Genomic DNA, 20,105 nt, shown 5'->3' on the forward strand with positions numbered 1-20,105 from the left:
AATTATCAGAAATTGTGTTACGAATCATTGGGGCTTGCAGTTTTTTCATTGGGTGTGTTGTATACATAAATTTATTTTAAAAACAATCTTTTTTGTATGATGGTTTAAAAGAAGAAAAAAAACACTGAGGAAGGGGTGACATACAAATGCAGGAACCCCAAATTTTATGAATATGCAAAAATGTCACAAACCCTACTCCTTCCTATGGTAATCCAGCAATAACAAAAGCCATACAACATTTTGCATGGTCTGAATTTGTATATTGTAATATACAGTAAATGGCTGTAATATTTAATAATGCATTTACATTGGCATGTAGTTTGTTCAACATCGTACGCCTCTTTACTTAAAATAATGTGAGAATGTCATGTACTTTAACTTTTTGTTTAGTCTTAAAATTTACATGAGCCCCCCCCCCAGCTTAAAACTGCTGTACTGAAACAGGAAGCTAAACTGTTTATAGCATGCTTTTTATCCCAGAATATTGTTATCTCACCCTTGATGGTCTGTGTGCAGCTAAACACATTAAAGCTGGCGCTGGAGGGTGCGGAAAAGGAACGGGACTTCTACTTTGGAAAACTGCGGGAGGTGGAGCTGCTCTGCCAAGAACAAGGCCAGGATAATGGAGCCTTTGTAGATAGAATTATGGAGGTGCTGTACTCCACAGATGAACAGGTGAGTTTCTCCTACTTCTTTTAATTATTTTCGTAGATATTGCTTGTTTTTAACTGAAATTGTGATTTCAAGATTAGGAAGGGTAAATAAAGAAGAAAATAGAAGAGCAGACTGGTTGCTTTAAAAGGAGGGTGGTGCTTGAAATTATTGTCTTCTTTCGTTATTCATGGTTGCTTCCAAGGAAATGTGCAGTCATTTCGTTGCATCAAATGGGCTTTACAGTTAAAGGCATTTGCTGCTTGTAAGATTTACCTAAAGACTCAAATCAACCCTTTATCAAATCTTCAAGAACTTTAAGGAGAGCAATTCAGTTGCTGTGAAGATGGCTTCAGGGCACCCAAGAAAGTCCAGCAAGTGCCAGGATTGTCTCCTAAAAAGGATTCAGATATGGGGTCTGTTCACCAACAGTGCAGAGCTTTCTCAGAAATGGCAGCAGGCAGGAGTGAGTGAGTCTGCATGCACAGTAAGGTAAAGTCTTTTGGAGGATGGTCTGGTGTCAAGAAGGGCAGCAAAGAAGCCACAAAAATATCAAGGACAAACTGGATTTATGCAGGAAGTACAGAGTTTGGACTACAGAAGACTGCGGTATTTTCTCTAATGAAGCCACCTTCAGACTGTTTGGGACATTTGAAAGTGATTGTCCAGAGAAGTAAAGGTGAACGCTACCATTCATGTGTGGGGTTTCTTCTCATCCAAGGGAGTGGGCTCACTTGCCTGAAAACACTGCCTTAAATAAAGAATAGTATCGAAACATCCTCCAAGAGCAACTTTAACCAATGATCCTGGAGCAATTTGGTTATAAACAATGCTTTTTCCAGCATGATGGAGCACCATGTCTCAAGGCAAAAGTGATACTAAAAAAGTGAACTAAGTGGCTCAGGTGAACAAAACATTGAAATTTTGAGTTCATGGTCAGGAAGCTCCCCAGATGGTAAATCCTCAAAGTGGATGGCCAAACAAAAACACAGAAGTTGTGATAAACTCCAAGCTCTAATTAGACAAGATTGGGTTGCCATCAGTCAGGAGTTGACCAGAAGCTGATATCCAGCATGCCAGAGCGAATTGCAGAAGTCTTGACCAAGAAGGGTCACCACTTAGTCTGTGCGTAAACTTGTACTTCAGTATACCATAAAAAAACATCTGACGAGATCTAAAAACACTGAGGCAGCACACTTTTAGAAAACCAAAATTTGTGTCAGTCTTAAAACTTTTGGCCACGACTTCAGTAGAGATGCAGTGGCAGGTCCTGAAACAGGCAGTTTCGCTGGAAACAGGCTAAAGTTCCTTTACTTTGTTGTGCAAGACTAATACTAAATTATAGAAAAAGTTTAGTAGCATTTATTGCAATTTAGTTTGGGCAGAGTATTGATGTTAAAAACTAAATGATTTTATTCAGGTTTCCCTTTGTGTATGTTCTGTTTAATTATCTAAAATCATTTAATGTGACACATTTGCCAAAACGGGGAAAAGAGGGCTACTGCTGAAACACAGTATGTATTTTGTAACATATATAGTACCTAGTGCACAAACCACAGGAATTTCTTAAAGTTTATTTCAAGACAGTGCTACTAGCAGGCCAGTAGAGGTAGAGTGCTTCAGTATGCTGCCTAAGTATTTTAACTAATGAGTGAAAAAAATGTTTATAACTACTAGGGATGTCCCGATCCGATCTCAAAGATCGGGATCGGGGCCGATCAAGGCATTTTTTAACTGATGGGAATCGGCTTTACTAAACCCGATCGTAATCCCGATCTTTTGTTTTACATCAGCATGTCCGCTGTGTGGAAATACTTTAAATTGGAAAGTGAAACAAGTCCAGCAGCGACGTGTAATGTCTGCAATGCGAGCGTTTCACGAGGCGGTAGGAGCATTCATTACTGTAGAATTTTACTGTTTATATGGTGTGTGAGTCGAGGATCACTCCGGTTTACAAAACAACGTAGTGATGCACTCGTTTAATAAAGAAATAAATACACAGTATATTCACATATTGTCGGGAGCAGAACACTTTAATAACTGACTACCGAATAGCGGACAGCTAGAGTCAAGCACGCTATTCCATGCACTATGGAAGCCCCAAAGGGTCAAAACACACTCACTTCGCATAGAAACGTCCATCAAACCACTGTCAAAATACAAGCACTTTAAAAACTGGCTTTCCTTCATAACAATAGAGCCTTTCCATTTTATTTTGGTATTCAGGTTTTACTGTAATGCTTTTAAGTAACTTTTTTTCTTATATTCAAGTTAAGCTGCTACACAGATTTCTGTAAATTTTTAGTGTATCACTGCATTAAACAGATTTTTTTTCTTCGAATGTAAAGTTTAAAGTAAAACTGTAATTATCTCAATCATTTTGATTGATTTTGTAAAAATACAAAACATTAAGCCAATAGCTTGGATGCAGCATTTTTCCCTACAGCACTGCAGAGCTATTTAGTTGTTAAACATACACATTGGATTAATTTGAATAACTGTTATGTACTTGAAGTGTGCACTGTGTGAACAGTATTATCCAGTTCTTATCTAGACAATATCTAGAAAATACAAGTATCGGTTTGAGACTCTGTATCGGATCGGGATCAAAATTAATAATCGGGATCGGTATCGGGAACAAAAAAACGTGATCAGGACATCCCTAATAACTACTATTACTTATGACTAGAGTCAACTTCTAATGCAACCTCTGGAAAAAAGACTTTTTTCTTGGGCATCCTGATGGCATTGCAATTCAACTCTTTAATTATTTATTTGCTGGTTATTGCTGGTAGTATAGTATTGCATCAGTATACCCTTGTGTGTATAAAACAGCTGCAGTAAGAGGTACATTCATTGCTGAGACGTGTTATGTAAATATCAGATCATATTAAAGACTTGTCTGATTGCGATGTTCAGAAACTTTTGATTTTACAATATGTGCAGTAGGGTTGGGCGGTATGACGGTATTGTGGTATACCAGTATTGCGGTATTTAAAAATGTTAACGGTATTTAAAAATGGTGACGATATTTTAAAAATGTGAAGCGCCAAATTTCTGCTTCAGGTCTACCTTCACAACTGAGACTTTAAGACATTCGCTCATCTACAGTAAGGGAGGGGTGGGAGTGGTAGGTGGTTGGAGCTCACTGATTGGTTGTGGGGGTGCTCACTGTTTGAGGTGATAACACGGAGAGACAAGCGAAAAGCCACAATGGCTAGTGTTAGCTGTGAGGTAAGTGAACTAGTTCTGAAGAAAAATGCCACTGCTGCAGTTTGGCAGCATTTTGGATTCGTTCCAAATGAAAAGGGGGAGCCAGCAAACCTTGATGAACGGTCCGTGTACTTTTGGTCATTCGTTTTTCACTTGAAATCACAAAGTTTACATTAATATTTTTTTACCGTATAGAACTAAATTCTGTAATACAGGCATAACTAATCGTACACGTCACTGTGTAACTATTACAACATTTAATGCATTTTAATCAGCGTTCTGCTTCATGCACTTTTAACAAATAGCTTTAACTAAAAACTAACCAGTGTAAAGTTACCCCCGTGGTAATACCGTATGCCGCAGTATTTTCTGAAGACGGTATGACGGTATGAAAATCGGCAATACCGCCCAACCCTAATGTGCAGTACTGTTCTGGCTATGCAGAGATGTTTCTTGGTTTATTTTCTGGCTACTTCTCGATTAGTATATAATGTGTTGTGATCTGTGTTTGTTTAGGAGGCTGGTGGAGAAGGAGAACATGAGGCCCTTGCACAGGAAGCAGAGGTCCATGATGACACACAAGATGAATACTGAACATCAGCACACACACATACGTTTATGCATACACATTGCTGTTTTTAATTTTCCCTCAGTCCTGTTTACTTTTTAAGGGCAGAACTGCCTGTTTTGGCCATTTGCATTTTTTGTTTTGTGAGAACTTTGAATGTTGAATCACGTCCCTGTATATCTCTTAAAAACCCAGCCCATTTGCAGAGTTTTTACATTGAGGATTTTAAGGCTAAACAGATTTTTTTTTATACAGTGCTGTTACTTTTCTGTCAAATGTCAGTTTCTTAAACCCAGATGCTTATCTAGTCATACAATTTTACATATTAAGCTAATTAGTCATGAGTGACTATCACAATTTAAAAAAGTCCTTTTCTAAAAAGTTCTTTTAATGCTTAATCTGCTTTTATATAAGAAACAGAACCATTAAAATCACTTTGATGTTATCCCTTTGGGACAATTGCTGTCAGATATACATTATTATAATGTCCAAGTATTTTGTTTTATGCTATACAGTACAGTTATCCTGTACTTGCTTTTACTAGTTTGTTGGGAAATCTACCACATGAAGATATTTTAATATAATTTTAAACCAGTCTTAGCAGAACTAATGGTCTCTTCACTGAACAATTGGTCAAAGTCCAGTACTCTAGTGCATTGTAAACTGTTTCATAACATTGCATTTAGATTTATTATCCACACCACAGTATGTTAATATTGTCTACAACAAAAAAGGAATGTAATGTATTGTTAATAAGTATAAATAGAAAATGTTTTTCTCTGTATTTGGTATTATGCATTCCCCAAACTGTGTTGCATGTTGTCATTATTTGTGCATAACTTGACCTGCTTTTTACATATTTAATATAAATTTATGTTATGTGGTTTTGTATGTTTAACCTGCTATCCTCATAGTGGTGGACAAACCTGAGGTATTAAATTACTGTCACTTTGAAATGGTAATGTGTTTGTTTGTTTTTTGTAATATTGACAACATTACGTATGACCAAATAGTTCTATTGTTTTTTTTGGTAATGGTCACAGTGTGTCTGGCTTCCCCGGGAATCACTGGGTGGCATGCAGTGCCAGTGCACTGCGCTTGAGGATTGGTCAGGGAGTGACACAGCCCTCTTCAGGTCACCCCCCAGGTTTTCAATAGGATTTAGTTTTGGACTCTGGCTGGGCCATTCCAAAGCTTTGATCTTCTGATGATGATGCCATTCTTTTGTTGTTGTGGAGGTATGCTTTGGGCCATTGTCATGATGAAAGGTGACATTCATCTTCTGCTTTTTAGCAGAGGCATGGAGGTTTTGTGCCAAAATTGACTAATGTTTAGAACTGTTAATAGCATCATGCTCACTGTGTATATGATGTTCTCTTGGTGATGCACAGGCTTTAATTGTTGAAGACTTTAATATTCATTATAAAAAAAATTGCATTTGATTCTATTTTAGAAACTATAGGTATTACACAAAATGTAACAGGACCCGCTCGCCACTAAACATACCTTAGACTTAATAGTAACTTATGGTATTGGCATAGACAACCTGGTTGTTTTACCACAAAATGACTGCATAGCTATGGAGCTAATTTAGTGCCAAAACTTCGCAAATAAACAGAACGTATTCTGTAAATATGATTCGATTTGCAAACAAACAACACGATCTACAAATAAAAACACTATTTGTAAACAAACACAACACGATCTACAAATAAAAAACACGACTATCTAACGCACACAGTTGCAAATGCATATGTGACTTTCAAATAAATGCACAGCTGTTATCTAATACACTGCACTTCACAAACAAATAGAACACGCTTTACAAATACAAACGCTGTTCCGCAAAAGCCGTTTGTGAATCACGTGACTTTTGGCACCGTTCTGGCGCCGTGTGTCATTTAGTGTCAGATTTTCTCACAAACGCATCCCGAGCAGTAGGGGGCGCTGTGGTACACTTTTCAGCATTTACTGGAGCGGTCAAGCAAGCCTCCACTTCGAAATGCTCAATCAAATCAGCCCCCACATTGTTTGTTAAGATGTGCGCATACTAAACATTACGGTAAAGGCAAGGCAGGTTTATTTGTATAGCACCTTTCATACACAGTGGCAATTCAAAGTGTTTTACATAAGGAAAAAAAATAAAAGCATTAAAACATTCCTCAGATCTAGAACCTCAGAAAGACTTCTAAGAGCGTCTGGCGATACTGGTTAAAAAAATCACGACGTGAACGTGACTATCAGTATCAGTATAAATATATCAGTTAAAATAATGTATAAATATATCAGTTATAATAATAATAATAATACATTTTATTTATATAGCGCTTTTCAAGATACTCAAAGACGCTTTACATAAGACAAATAATCAAAACAAATACGTACATACACCATACACCATTTGTCCAGAGTCTGAGGAAAGAAGAAGGTCATTTGTGACTTTGAGGAGGGCTGACTCAGTGCTGTGCTGGGGGCGGAAACCAGACTGAAATGATTCAAATAGATTATTGGAATTTAGGTGATCTTTGAGCTGTGAGGCAACAACACGTTCCAGTATTTTCGACAGAAATGGAAGATTGGAAATGGGCCGAAAGTTACTCATAATGTTAGAGTCAAGTCCAGGTTTTTTAAGTATGGGAGTAACAGCAGCCAATTTGAGTGATTGAGGGACTGAGCCAGAACTAAGAGAGGAATTGATTATCTCTGTGATAAGTGATGAGATAACTGGAAAACAACCCTTAACAAGTTTTGATGGAGCAGGATCCAAAACACAAGTGGAGCTTCGCATCCCTGTTAAGATCTCAGATAGGTCCAAAAGAGACACAGGTGAGAACTGAGACAGAGGCTGGGTAATAAATTGAGATGAGATAGGCGGAGAAACAGAGATGACAGGGGAAACTGTCAGAAAATTGTGGATATTCTCAACTTTTGTTTGAAAAAATGAGAGGTAAGAGTTACACTTGTCAACTGTAAAGGAATTGGTAGTATTGTCAATTTTATTATATTAGTTATAATAATATATAAATATATCAGTTAAAAAATGAATACATTAATAAACCCATATCTTCCTGCAAATTGTATTTGGGATACAACTTCAGACTTTGAAAAAAAAGGGTTGGTAATAACTGCATATAATGATTTTACTTTAAATTTAAAGTCAACTAAAATGTCATCTAAGCTCTTCCGTTTTAATTTAGATTATTATTAGTTATTAAATGGAATAATCTTGATTACATAAAGTGTTATTGTCATTAAAAGGAATTCCACTTCATAATGATAGTACACCACCTGTAGTTTACACTCAGTATCAGACCATTCTGATGTATCATTTCTAAATAAATACTTTTTTTTGTCACATTTCTATTATTTTCACTCTAAACTGTTATTAAAATTCTCTCATTATTATTAGAGATTATATGCGCACATCTTCACAAACAATGTGGGGGCTGATTTGATTGAGCATTTCGAAGTGGAGGCTTGCTTGACCGCTCCAGTAAATGCTGAAAAGTGTACCACAGCGCCCCCTACTGCTCAGGTGCGACGCATTTGTACGAGTCTGGATGCATTTGTGAGAAAATCTGACACTAAATGACACACGGCGCCAGAACGGTGCCAAAAGTCACGTGATTCACAAACGGCATTTGCGGAACAGCGTTTGTATTTGTAAAGCGTGTTCTATTTGTTTGTGAAGTGCAGTGTATTAGAAAACAGCTGTGCATTTATTTGAAAGTCACATATGCATTTGCAACAGTGGTGTTTTGTATTTAAGCAATAGAACACAAGAGGGAGTGTGTTATCACGAATAACATCACATTCGGTCGCAGGCACGAGCCGAAGGCGTTTATAACTTTTAACGGTTAGATTACTGTAACCCTGGATGCTCTGGTAGATCCATAAACAAGTGAGTGCTAGAACTAGAAAGTTTGATCATATTAGTCCTGTTCTATCATCTCTACATTGGATGCCAATTAAATTCCACATTAATTACAAAATTGTTGCAAATACAAACTTATGGTAAAATTACCCATACACTCACTCATGCGTAGGGCTAATCCTTCGTTTGCGTTTATCAAGTAGAATGAAACCGAAGTGCTAATTTATTCGATATGTTACTATTTCGTTACTTAATAGTTTCGAGCCATGGGCACATCAAGACAGCAGTGAGTGTGTGTGTGTGAGAGCAGTGAGAGAGAGAGGTCATGCTTAAGATGAGCTCCTGAACTATTTCAGTTTTTTGTGTTTAAAATGAGATAAACTTTTGCAAAAATTTTAACAAACAAAATTTTAAGTTATAACAATTAGGAACTTTAAACAACAGCAAAATATAAAAAGCTAAAAAGGAAAGAAACAGAGGAACAAGAGGAACAACACAAAAGACAAAGTGAACTACAAGAGGAAGAACATTATTCAACAAAGAGGAATAACAGGAGGAAACATCAACAACAAGGAAAAAGGACAAAACCTGAAGGAAATAACGAGGAATTAGGAGACAATTTGGATTAAATACAGAAATCTTCCTGCTTTGTGAACACTCAGGGTAAGAGAGCTTCATTGAAACTACTGATATCTTGATTAAAATGGCTGGAGAAGCAGCAGTAGTAAAGCCACGCTCTTTTGACTACCCTAAAAAGTTTACCACCAAGATGGACAAACAGGAATACAAACTTAATATTATGAAAGAAAACCCAGAAACCCTGTTTAAAGACTGTGAGCTAATTAATGGAGAAAACATCACAAATCTAACATTCTTCACTGAGAACAAGAAAACCTGGCATCCAACGATCTGCTCCTACTTTAAAAACATCACCAAAAATGGCTTTGGTAAAGGACAGCAGATTCATATCTATGAAAACGGTGAAGAACTTTTAATTGTTAACATCTACCATATTGGATCTGTGGTAATAAAAGGCAGTGAGGGGGCTCTGAAGAAGTTTGAAGAGGTTTTTCCAACTCTCAAAACTCTGTGCCATATGGACACCCCGGCACCGTCCCCCTCCGACAAAATACAAAACAACAGGACCAGTATAAAACCAGGTGTGAAGATCCCCTCCACATCTAACAGTGGGAATCACACCTCAGACAGAGGAACCGAGCTAGGTGTGAAGTCCTGCACGACTTCACCACCAAGCCCACACCTCCACACCACCGTCACCCAGATCAAAGTTCCTCGCACACACTTTTAACAATAATGCACCAGAACCATTCAAAGAACAAATTGGACAACTGGAAAGGACAGTACAGGAACTGAGAAGGGACACCCAAAATTTAATAAAGGAGAGAGAAACACTACAGGCTGAACTGGTACACTACAGGGAGAACATGGAGAAAGAACATTCAATCCTCAAAACAGAACTAACAAAACTGATACAGGAGATGCACAAACGTGACAAGATCATGGAAAAATTAACAACAAAGATACAAACATCTCCATCACCTCTGGAAACAACAGCCTGCGCCACCCAGCTCACCCCTGGACCACCATCACCCACCTCCTCAGAACAACCCACCCCTGGGCCCTCTGCACAACCCACACCCAGAACGCCACTTCAGCCTCCTTCTGGCATCTCAAAACCAAAGGACGGCACCTCACAGGAAACACCCCGCACCACACAGCTGGACGATCATCCACAACAAAGTGACCAACCAGCTGTGTCCCACACAGACACTGAGATCGCCATTCTCATAGACTCCAATGGCAAATTTTTAAACATGGAGAAACTTTTCCCAGGACAAAAAACCTCAAAAATCTGGTGTCCAAGGACACGTGATGTTTACGCATCTCTCCAAAATAATACCCTGGGTGAGCCCAGGTGTATAATAATCCATACGGGCACAAACGACTTGAGGGCGGAACAAGAGAGAGTCGGAGCGATGGTGTGCAGAGCTGCAAAGAGGACTGCTGAGACTTTCCCAAATGCTAAAATTATAATATCTACTCTCCTACCACGACGAGACTTTCACCCAGACACAATACAAAGAGTAAACACGGACATTACCAGAGGATGTGCACACATCTCTAACATTCACATTGCCCACCACACCAACATCTCGCTCCATCACCTGTACGACCACGTACACCTGAACAAACACAGCATCAGTGAATTCGCAAGAACTCTGAAAACTGCAGCACAGGGAATAAACGGAGCCACACACACACCAGGACAGCGACCACATCAGAACCACAGCACACCCATCAGGAGACCACCGACACACCCGTTTTCAACTGGACCTGCACAGCACTCCAGACCAGCACCTCGACGCCCCCCAATCCTTCCAACCCCACCGAACCACCCAACCAGACCAGGACCAACCGGATCAGCACCTACACCAACGAACCACCAACCACAGAGAACCCCAGCAGCAACCCTGCAACGCCTCACCCACACCTCAGAAACGCAGCGCAGCTACGCTGAGGCCCTCAGAGGACCAGCACAACACAACGACATGGGTGAGATCAGACAATTATTACAGTACATCTGCAATAAACTAAACTAAAGTAAAACACTGGACAAAATAATAACCACTTTGAAAAAATGTAACAAAATGTATATGCACATATATACAGTTATATAAATATCTATATTTAAAGATAAACATAAGTATATACATATGTATAAACAAAACAAAAAAAACAAAAAAAAATCTGATATTTTTTACAAAGTTTATCTCATTTTAAACACTATACACTGCAACTGCACAATGTCACTTACCGTTAGTAATTGGAACATCCAAGGCCTGAGCTCCTCAGCCTTCGGATTAAAAAGCGTACACACTGACTTCCACACACACATTAAAAACCTTGACATCATCATCCTACAGGAAACATGGTGCAAGGCCGACATGGTCACCCACTGTCCCCGTGACTACAGAGAAATCATATTACCCTCCCAAAAACTTAGCACAGTGCGCCAAGGCAGAGATTCAGGAGGTCTCATAATCTGGTACAAATCACACCTACACACGCTAATAAACATTATGAAAATTGGAAAATACCACATTTGGCTAAAAATAAACAAAACTATACTATCATCACAGAAGGAACTGTTTCTCTGTGCCATTTATATCCCTCCGTCAGAGTCTCCATACTACTCTGAAGATATGTTCTCAGAGCTGGAGAGAGAGGCCTGCCATTTCCAAACCCAGGGAAAAGTGCTCGTCTGTGGAGACCTGAACGCCAGAACAGGAACCCAACCTGATATTATAAATGAACAGGGAAACAGATTCATCAATAACAACCAAATTCTTAATACCAATTCCACCCTAAACCACAGAAACAATTATGATCATGTTACTAACAAAAATGGTAAAGACCTCCTGCAGCTCTGTCGAACTTTAGGTCTGTACATTGTCAACGGTAGAACTCGAGGGGACTCATTAGGAAGGTTCACGTTCTGCTCACCTCTTGGTAATAGTACAGTAGACTATGCAATAACAGATTTAGACCCTTTCTCTCTCAGTGCATTTACTGTTAAACCTCTAACCCCTCTGTCTGATCACAGCCAAATTACTGTGTTCATCAAAAAGACAGAAACTAACCCCACCACACACACACGGCCCAGTAAGCTGTACAGCATCTCCAGATCCTACAGATGGGCCGAGAACAGCGCAGAGGAGTTCCAGAAAGCAATTAGCAGCACAGAAATCCAAATTAGCTTAGATAACTTTCTGGACACTGCGTACATTCACAGTAAAGAAGGAGTAAATCAGGCAGTTAAAAATATTAATCAGATCTTTAAAAATACAGCAAATAAAGCTCAATTAAAAATTAAATCTAAATCAAAACCTAAATCTACAAAAGATGACAGCTGGTTCGACAAAGATTGTCAAATGTTAAGAACAGAACTCTGTAAAATATCAAACCAAAAACACAGAGACCCAAACAACAGTAACACACGACTTCTTTACTGTGAAACCCTCAAACAATATAAACGTACACTCAGAACCAAAAAAGCTCAGTACACCCAAAAACAACTAACAATTATTGAACAATCAATCAACACACATCAATTCTGGGACAATTGGAACAAATTAAAACATAGAGAACAGGAAGAATTGGCCATTCAGGATGGGGATATCTGGACAACCCATTTCCAATCACTCTTTAAAAATGTAGAATTAGATTCAAATCCTGAACAAAATCAAATTATTAGTAAATTAGAGAATCTGGAACGAGCTATTAAAAACCACCAGAATCCTCTTGATTCCTTAATTACTGAAAAATAACTTAAAGACAACATTAAAAAACTAAAAACAAAGAAATCATCAGGACCTGACGGGATCCTGAATGAAATGATCAAACACAGCAGCTCCAAATTTCACCTGGCGATGTTAAAAGTCTTTAACCTGGTTCTGAGTGTCGGTTCCTTCCCTGAAATCTGGAATCAAGGTCTCAACACCCATCTACAAAAGTGGAGATAAATTCGACCCTAATAATTACCGGGGCATCTGTGTGAACAGTAATTTGGGGAAGTTATTCTGTAGTATAATTAACTCACGATTATTACACTTCCTTACCGAACACAACGTCCTGAGTAAAAGTCAGATTGGTTTTCTACCAAATTACCGCACTACCGATCATATTTACACCCTACACACCCTGATCGAAAAATATGTAGTTCAAAATAACTCTAAAATATTTGCATGTTTTATTGATTTAAAAAAAGCTTTTGATTCCATTTGGCATGAAGGATTGTTTTATAAAATGTTAGAGAGTGGTGTAGGGGGTAAAACATACGATCTTATTCAATCCATGTACACAGAAAACCAGTGTGGAATAAGAATCGGCAGTAAGAGAACACATCTCATCTCTCAGGAGCGTGGAGTGAGACAGGGCTGCTGTTTAAGTCCAACTCTATTTAACATCTATATTAATGAATTGGCCTCCATGTTAGAGCACTCAGCCACGCCCGGTCTCACTCTACACGACTCAGAGATTAAACTCCTGCTGTATGCAGATGATCTGGTCCTGCTGTCCCCCAGCGCTCAGGGTCTCCAGCACAAACTGGACCTGCTGCAGCAGTACTGTCAGACCTGGGCCCTGACCGTCAACCTCAAAAAGACCAAAATTATGACCTTCCAGAAAAGAGCCAGATCTCAGGGAACCAAACACACATATAAATTAGGACAGCACGAAATTGAGCACACTAAAGATTATACTTACCTCGGACTAAACATCAGCTCCACAGGAAACTTTAATCCGGCAGTAAATGAACTGAGAGAAAAAGCTCGCAGGGCCTTCTACGCTATAAAACGTCAAACATTCGTGGAAATTCCAGTTCGAATCTGGCTTAAAATTTTTGAATCAATAATTGAACCGATTGCTCTATATGGCAGTGAAGTTTGGGGTTCGCTTACACACCATCAATTCCATAATTGGGACAAACATCCATTAGAGACCCTGCACACAGAGTTCTGTAAAAGCATCCTAAAGGTGCACAGACACACCACGAACAATGCGTGCAGGGCAGAATTAGGCCGATTTCCACTAATTATAAACATACAGAGAAGAGCAATCAACTTCTGGAACCATCTAAATGAGAGCGACCCCCAAACTTATCATTATAAAGCCCTGAAACACCAAGAGCTGAGCAAACATACCAGTCCCCTCATCCAACTGGTCCTTAGTCACTACACCCATACACCACTAACACACACAGATACACCAGTAACACACACAGATACACCACTAACACACACCGATACACTAATAACACACACAAACACATTGCTAACACACACCGACACACTAATAACACACACTAACACAATAAAGACTCAGGAACAGAAGAAATCTGCAAACCCAATTAGAATAAACCAAATTACACAAAAACTCCGAACTAAATATCTGAATTATTGGGAAACTGAAACTAAAACTCAAAGTAAAATGCAGTGTTATTTGACCCTAAACAGACACTACAGTGCAGCAGATTATCTGAGCGCAGTATCCGACTTTAAATTAAGAAACACCCTGACGAGGTACAGACTGAGCGCACACGACCTGGCCGTGGAGACGGGGCGACACACCCGGTCCTGGCTGCCCCGGGAGGAGAGGTTGTATCAGCACTGCACTCTCAGTACAGTAGAGACGGAGCTGCACTTCCTCACCCGGTGTACCAAGTACCACCACGTCCGCTCCCAATTCTTCCCTAAATTTAATAACATCATCCCCAACTTCACCTCCCTCCCAGACCCCGACAAACTGCCCCACCTACTGGGGGAACACAGAGAGAGCTGCACACTAGCAGCACTCTATACTCACACCTGCCACCAGGTGAGGGACAGTGGGTGACCATGTCCCATACACACACACACACACACACACACACACGCACACACAAGCACACACACGCACAAACTGATTGTTTTACTACCTCATTATTGTAAATATTATACTTTTTAATGTTATTATTTTGCACTGTTTTTATTAATATTTTATTCTATTCAAAATTTTTTGCACATGTAACTATTCTGTATATTTTTGCTGTTTCTTATTTTTATTGTTTATATTTTGTCATGCCAATAAAGCTTCTTTTGAGTTTGAGTTTGAGAGTGTCGGTAGAGGGCAGTGCATATTGCTAAGCGCCTCTAAACTTAAACTAGAAGAAAACGTTATCCTTATGGCCCGGGAAAGTAGTAACTAAAACTTGACGTGCTAACGTATTGTGTTGCTTTTTAATTACTACAATTTTGAAAGACCTACACAGTAAATATAAGGCGTACTCGCCCGCTAACTTTTATGCAATGTCTTCTTTTTCAAAGGTATGACACAGATATGCTATGTTATGAGATCTAAAGTTTTCGACGTCAAACTTAAATTAACTCATATTTTAATTGAGACAAATTAATTGTTACATTTGTTTTTAAATACTCTTGTGTGTAAATTGCTCTTTTTATGGTAATTTATTCCGTTTATTTAAACTATTTGTTTGGAGTAAGATCATAGTATTTCGTAAATTGTACTGTTTTCGCACTAAAAATATTGGTAAAGTCAACCGAACGGGGGCGGTCAGATTTATGGATAGAACAAACCCTTCCGTTGGGCCAACGTAATAGACGCTTCGCTACCCGAGCGTTTCAACTTAACGTAGTTTATCATAAATATTCGTTCTGCCAGACAAACTGGCTTACTATGGTGCTAATTTCATTTTCCTGACATTTTTATACCATGTATTTTTAAAGCGCAAAAGAAAAACCCGGAACACCAGGTGTACGTTTTTTCCGAAGAACCTGAAAGAAAGTTTTCATATGAAGAGACCAGGTGAGCCATCCAAAGCTACAAAATCATGGGAACGATGCGGAGACAGCTTCCAGGACACAGCTGTGATTAAGGTGTGGAAGAAGTAGTTTAAACCTTTTTGCCATTCAATCCGATTAGATAGATACATCAAAATGTTGTGATTTTCAGGCTACAGGAAGAACATGCAGAGCTGTGCAGCATTTGCAGCAGCCCTCCGTATCAGGTAACTGAGTTTGTCTTTTAACAGCTGTCAACCCTAATATGCAAACTTCTTGCTAAACAAACCGTTGAATTTAATGCCTAAACGAATAGCCTCTCCCAAGAAATATTTGTGACCCACTCATTCAAACCCTCAAAGAAAATAATAATTAACACCAAAACATTATGCAGAGCTAAATTTTGCTTTACATTTTTGTTAATTTTATTAATACAGCAAATTATAAAAGAAATTAATTTAGAGTAGCTGGATATTTTGTTAATGTAACAACTTTTTAACCCGTTATAATATTGCTGATCTTTAAATGTACTGCTAGTTTCTTTAACCTAAGGTTGGGTTACAACATGGGTATAAGAAGATTTCAAAGACATTAAACATTTCTAGAGACACCATTAGAAATATTGTTCGGATGCTTCACATTTATGATGCAGCAGCAAACCTGCCTGGCTTTTATCAAGATCTTTTTAGGGCAATGAATTAAGCCCCCATAATACTGCAGAAGACTTACAGGATGACCTGATGTCGGTGGCAACCATATGAAGGTCACTTAATCAAAGACTTCATGTCTACTCCATGACACACACCAGTCTTGACCAAATAGCACAGAAAGGATGGACTGGAATACATCAGAAGGAATTTGGATAGGGCTGCATAGTTCTGGGACACAGTCTTATGAAGTGATGAATCAAAACTAGAACTGTTTGACCGTATTGATTGGAAGTTGTCTGGTGCAATAAAGGCAAGACTTATGACCAGAAGAATACCATCGTCATGGTCAGGCATGGAGATGAGTCTGTGAATATGTGGTGATGTTTTTCTGCTGGTCTGGTTATTTTGACCCTGTGTCTGCCGCTACGGATTTACAGAAAAACCAAGGCATTTTGAGGAGAAATGTTATTATAAAATGTTATGATATTTAGACTTTTTAGTAAGACAGTAATCCCAAGCATACTTCCAAGTCAACCAAAGCTTGGTTAATGAAAAAATCATGGAATAACCTGAAATGGCCTTCTTAGTCTTCAGGTTTAAATCCCCTACAATTTAAAGACTGCAGTTGCAGCACAAAAGATATCAACTTATCAATTAAAGCTTCTGTGCATCAATAATGGTGAAAAGGATGTTCCACCAAGTACTAAGCCTGTTTGGTGAATAATAATGCACATGGACATGTACTACTTACGTGCATATAGAGACTTCTCACCATACCACCTTTTAGGGTCATGAGGTTGAATATTTCCTATTGCAATTGTGTGTCTGTGCATATATGGGCCTATTGCACAATGTACCCTGACGTATGTCCACTTTCCAACGGCTAGTGTCTGATATGCATCTAGAAATGTGATCATCTCCCCTTTTTTTAGTAATTTCTATCAATTTTGTCTGTCTAAAAGCAAGAAGAAATTACAAAAAAAAAAAAAAAGATCCTTTATTCAATACTTTGTAGAAGGATCTACAGAAGTGGTATAAATTGTCGACATACAGGTGTGCTAGAGGCATATCAAGAAGCATTGTAGCTGTAATTATAGAGCATATTTAATGTGTTGGATAATCTGTGCAATTCAATTAAAAAAAAGGATAAAAAAACTAAACTAATCTGCCAAAAGCCTGTGTAAAAACCTTTAATGGTCTGATGACTCCAAGGTTGAAGTTTTGGGGCATAATTTCAAAAGGTGCAAAAGCAACAACTTACCCATGCAAAACTGCAAAAGGGGCTTTAGTGTCGTGAACAGTTCCAAATATCAGTCCATCTTGGCACAAAACATTCAGACCTCTGCTTAAACCTGAAGATGAAAAGAAATTTAATATTTAACATGCCAAAGCATGTTATTAACAAAAGAATGGCATCACTAGAAGAAGATTGACGTTTTAGAACGACCCAGCCAACAGACCAGACCTCAGTTGGAAATCTATGTGGTGACCTGCAGAGGACTGTGTACAGAAGAGGTTCTCTCAATCTGACGGATTTGGAGTGCTTTTACAAGAGTGGGCAAAGATTACCAAGTCAGAATGTGCCATGCTAATAGACTCTCAAAAAGGACTAAATGTTGTCGTAAATTTAAAAATGAAATGGCTTTATGAAAACTGGATGCATGATTCGTTTCAACCTAAAGAAAAATTAAATCCTCTAGGTTACTTTCTGTTAGAAATGGTACCTTCACTGTATCATGTTACATAGTGATTCAAGTTTTGAGGCAGGTTTAGAGTGCATAAATATACTTGAAAAATTTATTTTCTTTCAGAAATGATAAGTACGGTTTATGTGAGCTAAAATATTCCTAAATCTCTTTGTAATGACTCAGGAGAAAAGGATTCTGTCCATGTTTCTTGGAGCTCAAGTGAAGAGGAGAAGTCTGACAGTGAAAGCCAACTGCAGCACTCTGTCTCTGCCAGAAAGTTTTCTCAGCTCTGCAAACCAAAGACTAGCACAAGGGTCAGCAAATATTGCCGTTTTCTCAGCACAGGAGCAGGTACAGTAATTAACTTTTGGTATTTTTTTGGTTGGCATGGCTATAAAGTTTGCATAGCAAAATCAGCAATTTACCATAAATCCATAGAACTATGAACTTTGTTACTCTTTACAGCTAAACATTTTAAAATATTTTACCAGAGCTCTAAGTAACACCCTTAATACTGGCAGGTTTGTGTTTGTACAGTAGAAACACAGGGAAAACAATATTTTATTTTTGTTATTCGATATACTTTTAGTGCATACACTTTTACACGCATGTTTTGATCAATTTTGACCCATTTATTTAGGCAAATTGTTTTTAATTACACATTCCTGCAAGGGTTTCTCTCATAAACTCTTAATTTTGCATTTTAACTAGATTTTAGACATACAAGCAAATTGCCTTATTTCTTGAAATGTCCATATTTAGTTTCTTGGTTGACTAAATTATTTTAGTATTTTTCCCAGTACAGTGATCCTGACATGTTTCTGTTAATGACAGGTAATGCCCCAGTATTGTTTAAAGAGAAACTTATAATGATTCTTCCACTTTAATATACTGTATAACTAAATATACAGTGGGGCCAAAAAGTATTTAGTCAGCCACTGATTGTGCAAGTTCTCCTACTTAGAAAGATGAGAGACTCTCAACTATGAGAGACAAAATGAGAAAAAAAAATCCAGGAAATCACATTGTAGGATTTTTAAAGAATTTTTTTGTAAATTATGGTGGAAAATAAGTATTTGGTCAATAACAAAAGTTCAACTCAATACTTTGTAACATAACCTTTGTTGGCAATGACAGAGGTCAAACGTTTCCTGTAAGTCTTCACCAGGTTTGCACACACTGTAGCTGGTATTTTGGCCCATTCCTCCATGCAGATCTCCTCTAGAGCAGTGATGTTTTGGGGCTGTCGCTGGGCAACACGGACTCCACAAATTTTCTCTGGGGTTGAGGTCTGGAGACTGGCTAGGCCACTCCAGGACCTTGAAATGCTTTTTACGGAGCGACTCCTTCGTTGCCCGAGCGGTGTGTTTGGGATCATTGTCATGCTGGAAGACCCAGCCACGTTCCATCTTCAATGCTCTCACTGATGGAAGGAGGTTTTGGCTTAAAATCTCACGATACATGGCCCCGTTCGTTCTTCCCTTAACACAGATCAGTCGCCCTGTCCCCTTTGCAGAAAAACAGCCCCAAAGCATGATGTTTCCACCCCCATTCTTCACAGTAGGTATGGTGTTTACTCAGCATTCTTCTTCCTCCAAACACGACGAGTTGAGTTTTTACCAAAAAGTTCCATGTTGGTTTCATCTGACCACATGATATTCTCCCAATCCTCTTCTGGATCATCCATAAGCTCTCTGGCAAACTTCAGACGGGCCTGGACATGTACTGGCTTAAGCAGGGGGACACGCCTGGCACTGCAGGATTTGAGTCCCTCTCGGCGTAGTGTGTTACTGATGGTAGCCTTGTTACTTTGGTCCCAGCTCTCTGCAGGTCATTCATCAGGTCCCTCCGTGTAGTTCTGGGATATTTTGCTCACCGTTCTCATGATTATTTTGACCCCACGGGATCGAGGGAGATTATCAATGGTCTTGTATGTCTTCCATTTTCTTATAATTGCTCCCACAGTTGATTTATTCACACCAACCTGCTTGCCTATTGTAGATTCTCTTCCCAGCCTGGTGCAGGTCTACGATTTTCTTCCTGGTGTCCTTCGACAGCTCTTTGGTCTTGGCCATGGTTTGAGGCTGTGAACAGGTGTCTTTT

At 38.8% G+C, this 20,105-nt stretch overlaps 2 protein-coding genes across 8 annotated transcripts in view; both read left to right on the forward strand.

Annotated features, from left to right (window-relative positions):
• The window catches only part of mapre2 (microtubule-associated protein, RP/EB family, member 2), a 65,232-nt gene extending 59,844 nt beyond the window's left edge, over window positions 1-5,388 (forward strand). For all 4 annotated transcript variants that reach the window (XM_062991084.1, XM_062991083.1, XM_062991085.1 and 1 more), the window contains 2 exons: window positions 517-675; window positions 4,381-5,388. In XM_062991084.1, the coding sequence (XP_062847154.1) occupies window positions 517-675; window positions 4,381-4,458 (237 nt within the window). In that variant the 3' untranslated portion in view covers window positions 4,459-5,388. The remainder of the gene's footprint in view (window positions 1-516; window positions 676-4,380) is intronic.
• A 1,920-nt stretch (window positions 5,389-7,308) lies between these two features.
• The window catches only part of spidr (scaffold protein involved in DNA repair), a 62,455-nt gene continuing 49,658 nt past the window's right edge, over window positions 7,309-20,105 (forward strand). For 3 of the 4 annotated variants that reach the window (XM_062991086.1, XM_062991089.1, XM_062991087.1), the window contains exons 1-4: window positions 15,116-15,190; window positions 15,611-15,760; window positions 15,837-15,891; window positions 18,186-18,353. In XM_062991086.1, coding sequence (XP_062847156.1) covers window positions 15,173-15,190; window positions 15,611-15,760; window positions 15,837-15,891; window positions 18,186-18,353 — 391 coding nt within the window. In that variant the 5' untranslated portion in view covers window positions 15,116-15,172. Of the gene's footprint in view, window positions 7,380-15,115; window positions 15,191-15,610; window positions 15,761-15,836; window positions 15,892-18,185; window positions 18,354-20,105 lie in introns of those variants that run through there. The other variant, XM_062991090.1, reaches the window with a different exon arrangement.

The sequence above is a fragment of the Trichomycterus rosablanca genome, chromosome 3, assembly GCF_030014385.1.
Source record: "Trichomycterus rosablanca isolate fTriRos1 chromosome 3, fTriRos1.hap1, whole genome shotgun sequence".
NCBI lineage: Eukaryota > Metazoa > Chordata > Actinopteri > Siluriformes > Trichomycteridae > Trichomycterus > Trichomycterus rosablanca.